The sequence below is a fragment of the Dipodomys ordii genome, unplaced genomic scaffold (genome assembly GCF_000151885.1).
Source record: "Dipodomys ordii isolate 6190 unplaced genomic scaffold, Dord_2.0 Scaffold66, whole genome shotgun sequence".
NCBI classification, from domain to species: Eukaryota; Metazoa; Chordata; class Mammalia; order Rodentia; family Heteromyidae; genus Dipodomys; species Dipodomys ordii.
In genome coordinates, this window is record NW_012267282.1 from 659,973 (window position 1) to 675,547 (window position 15,575).

The 15,575-nt window shown below is 57.1% G+C and overlaps 2 protein-coding genes across 2 annotated transcripts in view; both read right to left on the reverse strand.

The window, feature by feature from the left end:
• Ulk1 (unc-51 like autophagy activating kinase 1) overlaps positions 1-5,505 on the reverse strand; it is a 32,504-nt gene extending 26,999 nt beyond the window's left edge. The window contains exon 1 of the mRNA XM_013023034.1: positions 5,386-5,505. Coding sequence (XP_012878488.1) covers positions 5,386-5,505 — 120 coding nt within the window. The remainder of the gene's footprint in view (positions 1-5,385) is intronic.
• Positions 5,506-13,114: 7,609 nt separating this feature from the next.
• Mmp17 (matrix metallopeptidase 17 (membrane-inserted)) overlaps positions 13,115-15,575 on the reverse strand; it is a 17,777-nt gene continuing 15,316 nt past the window's right edge. The window contains exons 11-12 of the mRNA XM_013023035.1: positions 14,000-14,257; positions 13,115-13,425 (exon numbers count right to left, since the gene is read on the reverse strand). Coding sequence (XP_012878489.1) covers positions 13,115-13,425; positions 14,000-14,257 — 569 coding nt within the window. The remainder of the gene's footprint in view (positions 13,426-13,999; positions 14,258-15,575) is intronic.

Consider the following 15,575-nt stretch of genomic DNA (forward strand, 5'->3'; position numbering starts at 1 on the left):
GCTGGGCATCGCATCTGGGCTTTATTTTGGGGTGTCCCCCCAGCAGGTCCTCAGCAGTCACTAGGGGTGAGGCCTAAGCTCAGGGTTAAACACCGCCGCGTCCCGCGTCCGGGTGGTGAGCGGGAGCTCGGGCCGGCCTCGAACCTGCGCCAGCTGTGAGCTCAGCCTTCGGTGCTCTGCACGCGAGCCCCGCCCGGCCCTGTCCGGAGGTCGCTCCGGAGATCGGGGTCTGTCCTCGGACTCCTGCCCAGCGGGCCCGGATTACAGGCCGAGCCGCCGACACTGGCAGAATGTTTTCCCTTCGTAGGCTGAATAATGGTCGCTTGTGTGATGGAACAGGTAGAGCCTCGAGTGGCTTCCGCCCACATGATAAATGATTGTTGTGAACACAGGTGTGAGGAAAACCCAGGTGCTGCGTCCGTTTCCAGTTCTGCAGAGCGGGAGCACAGGGTGGACTTCCTGGGTCAGAGGATTCTATTCAGCTTGAGGCTTGAACCCAGGACCTCACCCACCTGGGAACTTACTCTACCCACCCTCTAAGTCCTTCTAAACAGGAGCAGGGGTGTGAAGTGATAGCTCTGCCTCTGATTTGCATTTCTCCAAGGGTCTGGAACATCTTCTCACGTGCCATTGGTAGGTTGTGCTCAGGGAAGCACCAATTCAAGTGCTTCCTAATGTGGGGGGCACCGGGGTCGATCTACAGGCCACACCCCCAGCTTCTAGAGTCAGGCAGTGGATAATCTTTGCTGCCTGACCTCTTGTAGGAAGTCTGCAACCTCTGTCCTAGACTATTGGGGAATCCTTGGAAGGCAGCTTAGGACAGCTGCTGTTTGCTCGCAGATTCGGGGTCATTTTGCCTCCCCCTCCACTCAACCCTGGGGGACTGGGACACGCCAGGGCCAGACCCCTCCCCACTGGGGCACTGTGAGGGTGCAGGTCAGCCAAGGGTCAACACGCGGGGGTGGTGGGATCTCCGCTGGCACCAGTGGCTGGGCTGTGGACCAGCAGCCCTGGCCAGGCCCCTGGGAGAATGTGGGGAACGCACTCCTCACCACCGAATTCCAGCAGAGCCCTGCCCAGGGAAGGCAGGGGTCATCCAGACACAGTTCCCCCATTCTCTTTTTTTGGGGGAGGGTCCGGTCGTGGGGCCTGAACTCTGGGCCTGGGCGCTGTCCCTCAGCTCTTTAGCTCAAGGCTAGAGCTCTACCACTTGAGCCACAGTGCCACTTCCGGCTTTTTTCTTTTTGCTTATGTGGTGCTGAGGAATCGAACCCAGGGTCTCAGGCATGCAAGGCAAGCGCTCTTACCACTGAGCCACCTTCCCAGCCCCGAGTTCCCCCATTCTCTGTTACCCAGAGAATGTGGCTCTTGAGTCGGAGGCTGAGAGGAGGGGAACCGCCCCTCCCAGGTTGGAGGGGCGACGGACTGAGGGCTGGGGGGTGGTACCAGCCCCCCCAGGCAGGGGGGACAGCCTGATGGCTGGGGGTGCCAGCCCCCCCAAGTTGGAGGGGGGACAGACTGAAGGCTGGAGTGGTACCAGCCCCCCCAAGTTGGAGGGGGGAAGGGCTGGGGGTGCCAGCCCCCCAGGTTGGAGGGGGGACCCACTGAGGGCTGGGGAGTGCCACCCTTACTCCAGGACTCTGGGCCGACCTGCTGTCCACACCCAATTTTCCTAACAGTCCCAATCTAGACTCACCCTCAGTGCCCCTGCATTGTGCAGCCCCCCCCCTGCACAGTGACTGACATTCTAGAAGAAATGGCCCCCCCTTTTTTTTTTGGAAGTCCTGCCAGAAATTAAATGAGTAAGTTTGGCTGGAATTGGGTTTGACCCTGAGCACCTAAAAAATAAAAATAAATTTAAAAAGAAGTTTTAAGTTGTGCCATAATATGAATACAAGAAGCCAAACACAATGCCAGGCATGGTGGCTCACACTTTTAAGCCTAGCTACTTGGGACATGGAGATCTGGGGATTGTGGTTCAAAGCCAGCGTGGGCAGAAAAGGACTCATCTCCAATTAACCACTAAAAGCCAAATGTGGAGCTGTGACTCCAGTAGTAGAACCAACCTTGTGTAAAAATCCTTAGGAACAGTGCTTAGGCCCTGAGTTCAAGCCTTAGTACACACACACACACACCTCACACACACACACACACACACACACACGCATGCACTCACACAGAGGCAATACAGGAACAGTGCTTAGGTCCTGAGTTCAAGACACATACACATACACACACACACACACACACACTCACACAGAGGCAATACAGACTCTGAAAGTGGATAGAGATTGAGAGCCAGGCCTGGAGCAGTGCTCCACCCTGGCCCCACACTTCCCCCTCCGGAAGGCAGAGAAGTTATTCCCATTGATATGCAATGCCCCTGGCAGGCTAGGTGCTGGCCTGGAAAGTGGTTCTGGGAAACCAGGGGTGGAGAAAGAGCTGTGCTCATTCCAGGCTGAGGCTGTTGCCTGAGTGACCTCAACACCCCTGTAGGTGGGCAAGCCCAGGATCGCCCCCAAGTGATTCCCAGGGGAACCTCGGCTCCGTTTTAGTCTCACCTGCAGGCTGAATGGTAGCCCCATGCTTTGGTGCTGTCAACTGCCAAGAAGACCAGCAGAAAGGATTGTAATAGATGCTTAAGCTACTCCTTCTCCCTCGCCCCCCCTTGTCAGTTATGAGACTTGAACTCAGGGCCTGGGTGCTGTCCCTGAGCTCTTTTGCCCAAGGCTAGCCCACTACCACTTTGAGCCATAGCCACTTCTTTCTTTCTAGCAGTTAATTGAAGAGTCTCAGACTTTCCTTGCCTGGGTAGGCTTTGAACCAAGATCCTCAGATCTCAGCCTCTCAAGTAGCTAGGATTACAGCTCTGGGCCTCAAGCTACTTTTTGCTTAGAATCCTTGACTATTCATTCAGGTGGGTGTTTAAGATAATTCAAAGCCAGGTAAAACTCCAGGGCCCCAGGCTCTACTCAGTGACTGTTCCCTTCCCTTGGGCAGTCCCTTTACTGTCACCTTTGATTCCAGTAAGCACAGATAAACATCTCCAAACAAAAGGCAAATTGCCCCTCAGACAAACAATACCTTCTTTATCTCCTTTCTCTAACTCCTTTCCCCCAGTCTGGAGTGTGGGGCTAGAGGCAGAATCTGAAATGTAAAATTCCTAGAGTAGATTTTGGCATCCAAAATTCCAGCTTCAACTTCACAAAAGGAAAAACAAAAACAGAAAAGAAGGCTGGCCAACTGCTGGGAAAAATCTCTGTGCAATCCCAGAACAGGGGTGCAGGCCTGGCCACACCCTTCTCTACCCCCAAATCCAGACCCCCCACTCCTAGAAGGTGAGAATGATTTGAGAACTTTTCGCCCAGCTCTTCCACTGTTGGCCAGTAAAAGTCCTCGTCACTGCCCCGTTAGCGTGGGGTCTCATTACTGGCTCTACAATTCCAGGAGGGAAAAGACAGTTTTGGGTAAAACCTGGCCACAGCGTTTGTCTTCTTGGGGTGAGGAGCTAGCTGTTTGGGACTGAGAGAGGTGGTGGCTACAAGACATTGCGCAATGCCACAGAATCATTCATTCTGCAGTGGTCCTGTGAATCTCCTCTCAATAAAGAAGGAGGAAGAGTAAGGTTTGGATAGCTCACACCTGTCACCCTAGCTACTTAGGAGGCTGAAAACTGAGTATTGCAGTTTGAAGCCAGCCCAAAAAGAAAAGTCTGAGAAACTCTTATCTCCAATTAGCTTCTCTGGGAGAAAAAAAGGAAGTGAAACTCTAGCTTTTTTTTTTTTTTTTTTTGTCAGTCATGGGGCTTGAACTCTGGGCCTGGGCGCTGTCCCTCAGCTCTTCAGATCAAGGCGAGCACTCTACCACTTGAGCAACAGCGCCACTTCCGGTTTTCTGGTGGTTTATTGGAGATAGGAGTCTCACGGTCTTTCCTGCCCGGGCTGGCTTTGAACCTCGATCCTCAGATCTCAGCCTCCTGAGTAGCTAGGATTACAGGTGTGAGCCACCAGCGCCCGGCTGAAACTGTAGCTTGAGTGGCTTTCCAGTCTCCTTGAGCAGAAACACACAGGGACAACACCCAAGCCCTAAGTTCAAGCCTCAGGACCCAGAGAAAAAAAAAGGAGAGAAGGAGAGTCAGGCCACGGTGGCTCTCACCTGTAAGTCTAGTCTTCGTGGCTATTCTGGAGGCTGAGATCTGAAGATTGTGGTTCACAGCCAGCCTGGCAGAGAAGTGCCCTGAGACTCTCATCTCCAATTAACCACTCGAAAACGGGAAGTGGTGCTGTGGCTTAACATGGCAGAACACTAGCCTTGAGCTCAGGGATAGTGCCCGGGCCCCCAGTTCAAGCCCCATAACTGACCCTCAAAAAAAAAGCCTCACAGACTCCTGCCCAGGCTGACTTTGAATTACAATCCTCAGATCGCAGCCTCCCCTTAGCTAGGATCACGCGCATTACAGGCTTGAGCCGCCAGCGCCCTGCTTTGATCAGCGCCCTGCCTGGTTCACTCAGGGGTCTGGCATGAGTCATGGCCACCTGTCACCTTGATGTCACTGCATCACTTGGGAAGGTGACAGAGTAGATGGTGGTGGCGGCAGCACCCCTGTGGTGAGCTTCACACCACAGCAATGTGGCCCCAAAATGGTTGATTTTCTGTTTTCTTCATTGTAACATTTAAGAAGCAGAAATCCAGAGGCTCAGACCCAGTCCCAGAAAACCTGCTGAGATTCTATCAGGGCAAAGGCCGAGGAGTGACGTTAAGTGCAGAGCGTGTGATCCTGAAGAAATACGCATAGACACCTGGACCCCTGCTTCATCTAGAGCATGGGAGGAGCTGCCGGGCAGAGAGCAGCCGGGCCGGAGGCTGTACAAGCCACCCAGCCTTGTGAGGTTAGCTGCTTCGGTTCTTTGCTTGTTGGTTGTCAGAACTGGACGGAACTCAAGGCCTGTTTATATTAGCATGAAGGGGACTTGGCCAGGCTGCTTGCTCCAGCTATAATAGACCATATGACTGTGTATGGTTGGGGGGGAGCGGGGTGAGGATGGATGGATGTGTGTGTGTGTGTGTGTGTGTGTGTGTGTGTGTGTGTGTGGAGTGTGCTGCTCCTGGGGCTTGAACTCAGGGCCTGGAGGCTGTCCCTCAGCTTTCTCACTTAAGGCTACTGCTCTACCACTTGGGTCACAACTCCACTTCTAGCTTTTTGGCAGATAATTGGAGGTAAGAGTCTCATAGACTTTCATGTCAGGGGGCTGGCTTGAAACTGCATTCCTCAGATCTCAGCCTCCTGAGTAGCTAGGATTACCGGCATGAGTCACCGGCTCTCAGCTCAGAGCATGCAAATGAAGGACTATGTTTGGACCAATCACAGGCCTTCTGCTGGGCTACCGGGGCAAGGGCTCTGCCTCTGGCCTGGGCGGAAGGGCTGCTGCGGGACACGGAGGCTTGTGAGTGGAGACTGCTGTGCGCCAGCAGGTAGTTGCTGTCTCGTTCCCTTTCGACATCCATGGAGAGTTCTGAGCAGCTGGGCTGCCCACCGTGATCTGTCTGTTTGGTTGATGACACTAAGCCATGACCTAGCGGCTGTCAATTATGGAGTCAAATCACCCCAAACCCTACATCCTGGCTTACTTAAGTAAAAATAATAATAAGGGGCTGGGAATGTGGCTCTGTGGTAGAGTGCTTGCCTGCCATGCGTGAAGCCCTGGGTTTGATTCCCCAGTACCACATGAACAGAAAAAGCCAGAAGTGGTGCTATGGTTCAAGTAGTAGAGTGCTAGCCTTCAAAAGAAGCTCAGGGACAGTGCCCAGGCTGTGAGTTCAAGCCCCAGGACTGGCACCAAAAAAAAAAAAAAAGAAAGAAAGAAAGAAAAAAGTTAAATCAGACTCTCCTCCAACCTCCAAAACCAAAACCCAAAAAGCAAAGACTCTACAAGTCATGAGGAGTAGGGGCTGGGGTAGGGTGGGGGCTGAGAAAGGTCCCAGGACACGGGCCCAGGCTTGTAGAGGGATTTGTCCCGGCTGGGTGTGGGGCTCCGAGAACGGAAAGGTGTCTGTTCCCTGGGAGGAAAGGAGCCCCGTGGATACGGCAGATGCCTGGCCCTGGCTCAAGCCTCATGACGTGGCTGCAGGCATCACCCTACCCCCTGCCCACGGACGCCACACCAGCTGCTGCCTGGGTTACCTGGCGCCCAGCCAGAGCCAGAATTCAGGTGGCAGGCCCCAGGGCTCTGAGGCAGAGGAGCCAGAGTCCTCAGCTGTGCACCGCGGACACCACACCCGCACACATGTGTGGGGCACACGTGGGACTGTGGGGCTGTGGCTTTTCGACTCAAAGGGCAGTTACTCGGGCCCCATCTTCCCGGTGCTGAGGTCTCCCACCTTTCCCAGCTGACCCTGGGGGGTGGAATTCCTGTCCTTGGGGCTGGAGGCCACGTGTGCGGGTTCTGGTTGGCCTGTGGTCAGTGCAGCTTCAGGAATAACTTCTAGGCTGTGACCCCGTGCTCCTGGTCCCTGTCCAGGCCCCAGCCTTGGGTCCGCTGGTCGCTCAGTAGGGCAGTCCGTCACTGAGCTACTGGTGAGGAGGACATACACGGGGACTGGCCAGAGGCGCCGGGGACACCTGCACGGCTCTGTGCTGCTGAGACTTCTGGAGCCGTGGTGGCCGTGACGTGTACGCACCTGGACCGGACACGCAGCAGGGCGTCCCGAGGGTGGAGCTGCTGGACCGCACTCACGCCGCCGCAAGCACTGGCTGTCATCCACTCAGCTCACTGCGGATCGGCCCCTCTGGAGTCTGATTCAACTTCATTTGCTCACCAGCTCCACCCATGCGGGCCCTTGGCCCATCCTCACCCCTGCTGGGCACGCCCTCCCCTTTGAACCTGCCATGGCTGGTGTTCTGAGCCTGTGAGCATTCAGCCCAGTTGGGTGCCTACCTGCCCAGCTTGCTGTCTGTCTCCTTTTGTGTTTGTGACAGACTGGGACTCCATGTGGTTTCTGACGCTTTCACTCGCGGGCTGGTGCTCTACCACCTGAGCCACAGCCCCAAGCCCAGGGTCTCTTCTTATTCTTTTTTCCAGCTATTGGTACCTATCACAGGATAATTGCCCCCGCATTAAAGGGGCAGCAAAACATGTTGGGGTGCTCTTTCTGAATGCTCTATCTGGTCTGGATCCGTTTGTGGCTGTGTGTGTGCGCGTGCGCTGGTGCTGGGGCTTGAGCTCAGTGCCCTCCCCCACTTGCTTTGGGAGGAATAGTTGGGGTGCCTGGCCTTCACTTGCGGGCCCAAGTAAACAATCAGGGCTTTTCAGCAAACCAAAATCAACGTCTCATGATATTGTTGCGTAGGAAAATACCTCATTCTTCAAGAGAGATGCAAAGTGCTCGAGTAACACGTTATGATGTGTTTGTTATGCTTTAAAATTATTGCAGCAAAAATAAAAATAAATGAATCAACATGGCTGTATACAAACAATGATTGCATCCAGGCACGTGTATGATTGCTCATCCTGAAACCAGAGTTTTAGGCTCCAGCCCTGGTTCCAAGCACTTGCCCCTGCATGACCAAGAGACGGCAAAAGTCCTTCCCTGGGGGAGGCAGCTTGCCTACAAGCTCTGCCGGTGCTCGCTCTAAACACTTACATCCAGACGCATGCTCAGCCCTGTCCTCCAAGGGTTCTTGGGGGCCTGGGAACAGCGGCTGATAAAAACAGAGGCAGGAAGCTGGGCACCGGTGGCTCACGCCTGTCATCCTAGCTACTCAGGAGGCTGAGATCTGAGGATCCTGGTTCAAAGCCATCCTGGGCAGGAAAGTCCATGAGACTCTTATCTCCAATTAACTACCAGAAAACCAGAAGTAGCGCTGTGGCTCCAGTGGTAGAGTGCTCACCTTGAGCTGAAGAGCTGAGGGACAGCGCCCAGGCCCAGAATTCAGGCCCCACAGCCAACCAAAAAAAAAAAAATGGAGGCAGGAATGGCTCCCAAGCATGTCTTCCTCTTTTAGTTTATGTGTGGGCTTAAGTACCTGTTATAACTCAGCAACTTTGTGTGTGTGTGCACGCGCGTGTGCACATGTACATGTACACTCAAGCGTGCACACATGCAGGTACCTGGGCTCAAACTCAGGGCTTTGTGCCCTCCTTTGGCTTTTTTTTTTTTTTTTTGTCAGTCGTGGGGCCTTAACTCTGGGCCTGGGCGCTGTCCCTCAGCTCTTCAGCTCAAGGTGAGCGCTCTACCACTTGAGCTACAGCGCCACTTCCGGTTTTCGGGTGGTTTATTAGAGATAAGAGTCTCACGGACTTTCTTGCCTGGGCTGGCTTTGAACCAACACCCTCAGATCTCAGCCTCCTGAGTAGCTAGGATAACAGGCGTGAGCCACCGGTGCCCAGCTCCTTTGGCTTTTTTTTTTTTTTCTTTTTTGTCCATTCAGCCTGGGCTGAGCTTCTTTTGCTCAAGGCTAGCACTCTATCACTTGAACCACAGCTCCACTTCTGGATTTTTCTGTGTATGTGGTACTGAGGAATTGAACCCAGGGCTTCATGCTTGCTAGGCAAGCACTCTACCACAAACCCTCCCTCTCTGCCCCCTCCCTTCCCTTCCCCTTCATTTTGTTGCAACATTTCCACACATTTACAGTATTACAGTAGATTCCAATCACTCCCACCCCCCATTGCTTCCTTCCCAGAGCAATTTCAACAAGGTTTCCACGTGTCCTAAGCGGCTGAAGATCTACTTCAAGGAATTTCAACCTCTCAGGCTTCCTGTTAACTCAGCCCGCCCTTTACAGAACCTGAGTGTTTTCCTGGCCCGCCCCACACCAACTGATCCGCAGATTTGATTGAAGGACTAATTTCTTTATTGTATTATTATTGTTGTTGTTGTTATTGTTATTATTGTGTGTGCATGCGCGCATGTGGGCAGTTCAACTCAGGGTGACGGGCTCTCACTTTTTTCTTTTTTGCCAGTCCTGGGGCTTGAACTCAGGGCCTGGGCACTGTCCCAGGGGCTTTCTGGCCATTCTGGCTTTGCATGGTGATCCTCAGATCTCAGCCTCCTGAGTAGCTGGGACTGTAGGCGTGAGCCACCAGTGCCGGGCATCAAAATGTGGGAAATTTCCTTGTATGGTTGAGACCCCCCAAATCAGAAACATCTGGGAAAGGAGGCCCAGACCACCATCTGTGTGCCCTAGGTGGGTGTAGAAACAGCTGCAAATTTCAGAATCATAAACCACTCTTATCTTGGCCACCAGAACTGTGGTCAACCAGTTGGAGAGGGGCCACTGGACCACAGGACCGTATTTCCCCAGATGAGAAAGTGTAAAGGCTACCGCTGGGAATCAGGGTTTTGAGTCTTGAACTCTCATTTCCACAAAAGCATACACCATGAGGAATCCCCTCAAACAACTGTCGGTTCTGGTCCTGACAGTCGGGTGGAAGCCGTCCATTTTGGGAAGATATAAAGCTCTCTCCACCCGTGCCTGACACACACCCATGCTGGCAGTGAGGGCGCAGACCACAGACCTCTCCTTCCTGGACCAGGCGGGGGTTTGAACTCTTCCCCAGGTGCTGTGGGCCTGCGGAGCCCCTTTCCCCTCTGGGGGCCTCAGGGAGCTCCAGGCCTGGCCCCAACCCAACTGCCTCCCAGGAGGAGAGCCCCTGGCAGGACGGTTCGGGGCATTTAGGTTTTTCAGCAACAAACCTGTCCAGCAGGCTGGGGTGAAGTGGCTGATTGCTCAGAGGGCTGGGTGGGGCGTGGGGGCCAGGCCGGTGGGCTGGTTCCCCTCCCTGCAGTAATGAAGACAGGGCTGACAAGATGAAGAAGTGGCGCAGGGCAGCTTACCCCGTCACCCGGCTACTCAGGAGGCAGAGATCTGAGGGCTTCCATTCAAAGTCAGCAAGTTCTCAAGTTTCTTACCTCCAATGAAGTAGCAAACTGCTAAAGTGGAGGCATGGCTCAAGTGGTAGAGCACCAGCTGTGAGCCAAAAGCTGACCAAGAATGGGAGACCTTGAGTTCAATCCCTGGTATTGGCACAGAACTAAAAAGAAAACACAACACTTTCCACCTCCCCGTCCCCCGCCCCCTCCAAGTCCCAGAACTCTGGACTCTGAGGCAGGAGGATCAATATAGCAAGACCTTGCCAACTAAAATACAAAATAAAACCATACACTCAAGCAGTCCAAGTCAGAAGGGGCTGGCCAGCCTGGGCACCTGCTTTTAGCAAGGACACAATCTGCTTTTCCAAGCCCACAATCTGGTTGACAAATGTGGAAGAGAGGCCTGGAGATAAGCTGGCTCAGCGAGGATCACCGGCCAGTTCAGGGCAGAAAGGAGCTGGAGCTGTTGCCGGCCTGGACAGGGCAGGGGTGGAAGGTCGGAGGCCATCTGTGCCTGGCTTGTGGGCCAGAGTCCAGCCGGGCAGGCCATGCTGTGAGGCGGGAGCAGATTGCATCAGGGCCAAGCTGGGGGTGGGAATTCCCAGGTGACGCAATGTAGGTCCAACATCCTGGTGCAGGCCCCGGGGCCTTTGCCCAATCTCTGTCCCTCCAGCCAGGTGGGCCTCCTAGGCTGGCTGTGTGCGTGCAGGGGGAGGCAGCCAGAGTACCGGTTCTCCCTGCAAACCCAGGCAGCCCTCTTCCCTGCCGAGTTAATTAGGGGGTAGTTGTTTACTTGCTATTACCTGAACACAGGCACAACCCATCTCCTGACGCTTTGAGCTGCCTGGCCCAGTTCACAGAGAGCCTTTCCAGTTCCAACTCCCGGAAGAGCTGGGGGAGCTGCTCACTCAGCCCCCAACTGGCAGCCGGGAGGGACCTGTCAGCACCGCAGTCCTGTGGAACAGGACTCAGGAGTCCCTGGGGAGTCTGCTACCTGTTTCGGCTTGAACTCAGGGTCTGAGTGCTATCCCTGAGCTCTTTGGCTCAAGGCTAGCGCGCTACCTCCATCCACACCTCCAGTCCCAGCGCAGCCTGGTCACTGCCAGACTCGGGGTGGGAAGGAGTCAGGAAGATCAGACAGGCTGACCCTACCACCTTGGCCAGTGCCAAGATCACAGGGCTGAGGGGAGGCCAAGCGACAGGCCTGGCTGAGAGCAAGCTGGGCATCACGGAGCTGCTGGGCTGGGCGCAAGCCGGGTGGGCAGCACAGAGCCGCCGGGCTGGGCTTTCCCCGCAAGCTGGGGATGGGGGGGTGGAGGTCTTGTGGCCAGGATTCCCAAGTCACCCCCCAGCTGCCACCCCAGGAGGTTGCAGGGTGACAAGTGACCCAGGGAAGGATCTTGTCCGGAGCTGCTCTCCCGTGCAGGCCTGCGGAGAGCAGAGATGGAGAGCATGCCTGCAGCTTTGGGTGCTCGGCCGCCCCCCTCCCACCCATGCGGACGGGCTGGGGGGGGGCCCAGGGAGCCTCCTGTTTACCTCTTGGTCCCAAAGGGCACAGAGCTTTTTCCGGGTGCTGGGGACATGCTAGGCAAGAGCTCTCCCACGGAGCCGCCCCCAGCTGGTGTAGAAAAACTTTATTAGTTTGGATTTTAAAATGACAGTGAGACTTCTGGGAGAGGGCCCTGAGCTCGGCACCCTCGCGGGGTCCCCCCACAGGCCGCAGCACAGCCCTGTGGACCAGGGCTGGGGCGGCCATCACTTCTGGGAGTGGGTGGCAGATGGCAGGCTGGCGGGGGAGCACAGGCCTCTGCCTGCACACCCGCCCTCTCCCCGGGCCGGCTCCGCTCCAAGGGTCAGCAGAGCAGGCTCTAGGCTCTCTGCACCAGGTGCCAGAGGTGTGGATGGAGGGGTGTGGATGGAGGGGTCCGGGGATGTGGATGGAGGGGTGGAGGGGTCTGGATGGGGGAGTCTGGGGGTGTGGATGGAGAGGTCTGGGGGTGTGGATGGAGGGGTCTGGGGGTGTGGATGGGGGAGTCTGGGGGTGTGGATGGAGGAGTCTGGGGGTGTGGATGGGGGAGTCCAGGGGTGCGGATGGAGGGGTCTGGGGGTGTGGATGGAAGGATCTGGGGGTGCAGATGAGGGAGCCCGGGGGTATGGATGGAGGGGTCTGGATGATAGGGTCTGGGGATGGTGGTACCTGGGGGGTTTGGATGATAGGATCTGGGGGTTGTGGCTGATGGAGTCTGGGGTGAGGATGATTCGGTCTGAGGGGTGTGGATGCTGGAGTCTGAGGAGTGTGGCTGATAGGTCTGAGGAGTGTGGATGGTAGGGTCTGGATGATAGGATCTGGGGATTGTAGATGGCGTCTGGGGGTGTGGATGATGGCGTCTGGGGGTGTGGATGGTAGGGTCTGGATGATAGGATCTGGGGGTGTGGATGATGGAGTCTGAGGGGTGTGACAGTGGTGTCTAGGGCACACGCCTGCCTCTACTGTCCTCTGCTGTGCTGCCCTCCCCTCAGATCAGAGCCAGGGGCTCGGCCTCCCTCCCTCTCACACGTCCAACTCCAGGAGACAATGCTGTGCCTGCCTGGCCGCTCCTGGAAGCCCCCATGCCTACCACTGCTCTCCTGCTCCCCTGCCTGGGGCCCAGGGCTCACCCCACTTGCTCCTGAAGCCTCGACCCGGGTGGGTCCCCCACACAGCCCGCAGGACACCTTGCCACAGCCATGGTGCTGGCAGGCCGGCTCAGGGGTGCGAATGCCCCCCGGGCCCGTCCCAGCACAGAGGGAACGGGAGTCGGCGGCGGCACATGCCTGTGGCTGAGCCCAGGACTCCGAACTTGTCAGAGCAGGGGCCTGGCTGGGGGCGGCCGGTGGGGTGGGCCCGGAGCGGAGCGAGCGGGGACCCTGCTGGCAGCCGGCTTTGGCTCCGAGCAGGGCTCTGGGTCAGTGTGTCCGTGTCTGCACTTGGAAGTTTCTCCACTGGGCCTCGACTCCCTATTGGTGGCCGAGCACAGGGCCGGCTCAGGGGGCAGAGAGGTCAGGAGGGCCACCAAAGCGCAGGACATCAGAGCCGCTGCGACCAGAGCAGGGATGGCGTCCTCCCCGCTGCCGTCCGGGGTCCCTGCCAGGTGAGGTGGGAGATGCCTGATGTGGGGCCCGAGGCTGGGCCCGCGGGCGGCCCACAGCACGTGTGGTCTTGCCCCTGGGGTTCCCTCTTCCTTTGTGGCCAGCGTCTCCCTCAGGGTGCCCGGGCAGGGGCCAGAGAACCCAGTGTCCAGGGCGGCAGTGGCAGCAGCGGCAGCAGCAGCAGCAGCTTTGGGGGCCCTGGGGGTGAGAGCCGATGTGCGGCAGAGGTGCAGGAGCAGGTGGCCGGGCTGTCCTGGGCTCCGCTGCGGCCCTGTGCCGGCCCCGCATGGCCGCCGTCCTCGGCAGGAGGCTCTCCGCACACCAGCCAGTCCCGGGCCGTGGACTGCGGGTATCCAGGGGCCACCTCTAGCTCGCCGTCCAGCACCTTCCAGTACTCCTGGCCGCGGAAGAAGTAGGACGCACCTGCAGAGAGGATGCGGGCGGTGGTGGGGCAGCCCTGCGTCTCAGGGGGCCTCAGACCGGCCCTGAGCAGGCCTGGCTGGAGGTGGGAATGGGCTGCCACCTCTAGCTTCCTCCCCGTACACGGTTTTGATCTAGCATCTGCTCCGTGCAAGCGGCTCTAGTTGCTGGGGACACAGCACAAAGGGTGGGGACCCAGGACCAGTGCTTCAGGGAGTTCTAGGCAGAGCCCCAGGGCTGGTATAGTGAGCAGGTGACGCTCAGGAAGGGCCTGTGTGGGCACTGGGCCAAGGCCGGTGAGGGTGTGTGTGCGCGTGCGCGTGCGTCCATCGTGGCAGGTGCAGGGGACTGAGGCGGAGTGTTTGGGTGTGGGTGGACCTGGGCCGGGGCAGATGAGGGGGTGTGGTGGTTACAGATCCAGGAAGGCCAGGGCCTCTCAAACGTCATGGGTCAGTGGCTGACCACACCGCTGCACGTGTGGGGGGGGGTCGCTCCTCCCAGAAACACCACTGCGACTCATGTTCCACACAGAGGAGGGAATGGAGGGCGGGCAGCTCTGCCCGCACCCAGCGCTCACCATCAGACCAGCGCATGGCGTCGTCCGGGGGGCTGGGGACGCCCCTCCACAGGGGCCCCTGGACAGGGTAGCCGGGGTCCATGCGCCGGGTGTGGTCATCATAGCGCCAGTACAGCTGGTCCTTAAAGAAATAAGTCCTGTCATTGTGCTCCTGGGAGAAGGCGGCATCCACACCGCCCGGCGGAAGGCTGAAGTCGGAGATGGGCCGCGGGTATCCTTCCTCTACGTTATTGTCCTTAAACACCCAGTATCTGTCTCCTGGGGGTGAGAGAAAGAGCCAGCGGCAGGGCTCAGCTCAGCTCAGCCCGGGGTGGGGAGCTCCGGCTGGGCTCTCCTGTGTCTGTCACCCTCACCCAGGCAGGGGGCACAAGGTGCTCACCACCCCACCCCCCCCCAGGGCCTGCGTCCTCATGAGCATTCACTGAGCACCGACTCTGCGCCTGGCATTGGTCACCAGGTTACCAGCCACCTGTGTGTGTGGGCATCCACTTAGTGCCGGGGACGGAGATCTGAGAAGCACCAGCGGCCCCACAAAGCTTTCTTGCCTTCCCTATCAGTGTTCCACACACAGGGTGGGGACAGATTCACAGGCAAAGACACAGAGTCAGAGGCCCAACCTCACAGCTCTGTGGACTTCACGCAGGAGTGAGCTACTAATGCCCTTGGCCTGGACCGGGTTTGCACACGCGTCCCATAAACATTCCTAAGCATCTGGTGCTGGAATCACAGTCCAGCACTTGAGCCAGGAGGAATCAGAGTTCAAGGCTGGCCTGGGCTGCACAGAGAGGCCCTGACTACAAAGCAAAAAGCAAAACACAGAAAACGGCTAGCCAAAAGCCAAAATGACACAAACACCGCACGCAACAAGCAGCCAGTACGGCTCATCTGTGGGGAGACGCAAGGGGAGAGGCACAGAGTGCGTGCAGGTGCGCGTGAAGCGCAGGCTGGCCAGGACGTGGAGAGGAGCCTGCGCTGGCTGCGGGAGGAGGAGGGCACAGCCATCGTGGAGAGGAGCACCACGGTTTCTCAAAACATGAAACAGCTGAGTGTTGGTGGCTGCTCACCCCTGCAATCAGCCAGGGACTGGTGGCTCACACCTGTAATGCCAGCTGCTCAGGAAACTGAGATCTGAGGATCGTGGTTCCAAGCCAGCCCGGGCAGGAAAGTCCATGAGACTCTTTTTTTTTTTTGGGGTCCGGTTGTGGGGCCTGAACTCTGGGCCTGGGTGTTGTCCCTCAGCTCGTCAGCTCAAGGCTAGCACTCTACCACTTGAGCCACAGCTCCACTCCCGGCTTTTTTCTTATGTGGTGCTGAGGAATCGAACCCAGGGCCTCAGGCATGCAAGGCAAGCGCTCTACCACTGAGCCACCTTCCCAGCCCCTCCATGAGACTCTTATCTCCAATGACCACCAAAAAATCGGAGCTGTGACTCAAGTGGTAGAGCACTAGCCTTGAGAAAAAGAAACTCAGGGACAGTGCGCTCCAACACTGACAAACAAATAATTTTTTTTTTTTTTGGTTGGTCATGGGGCTTGAACTCTGGGCCTGGGCGCTGTCCCTCAGCTCTTCAGCTCAA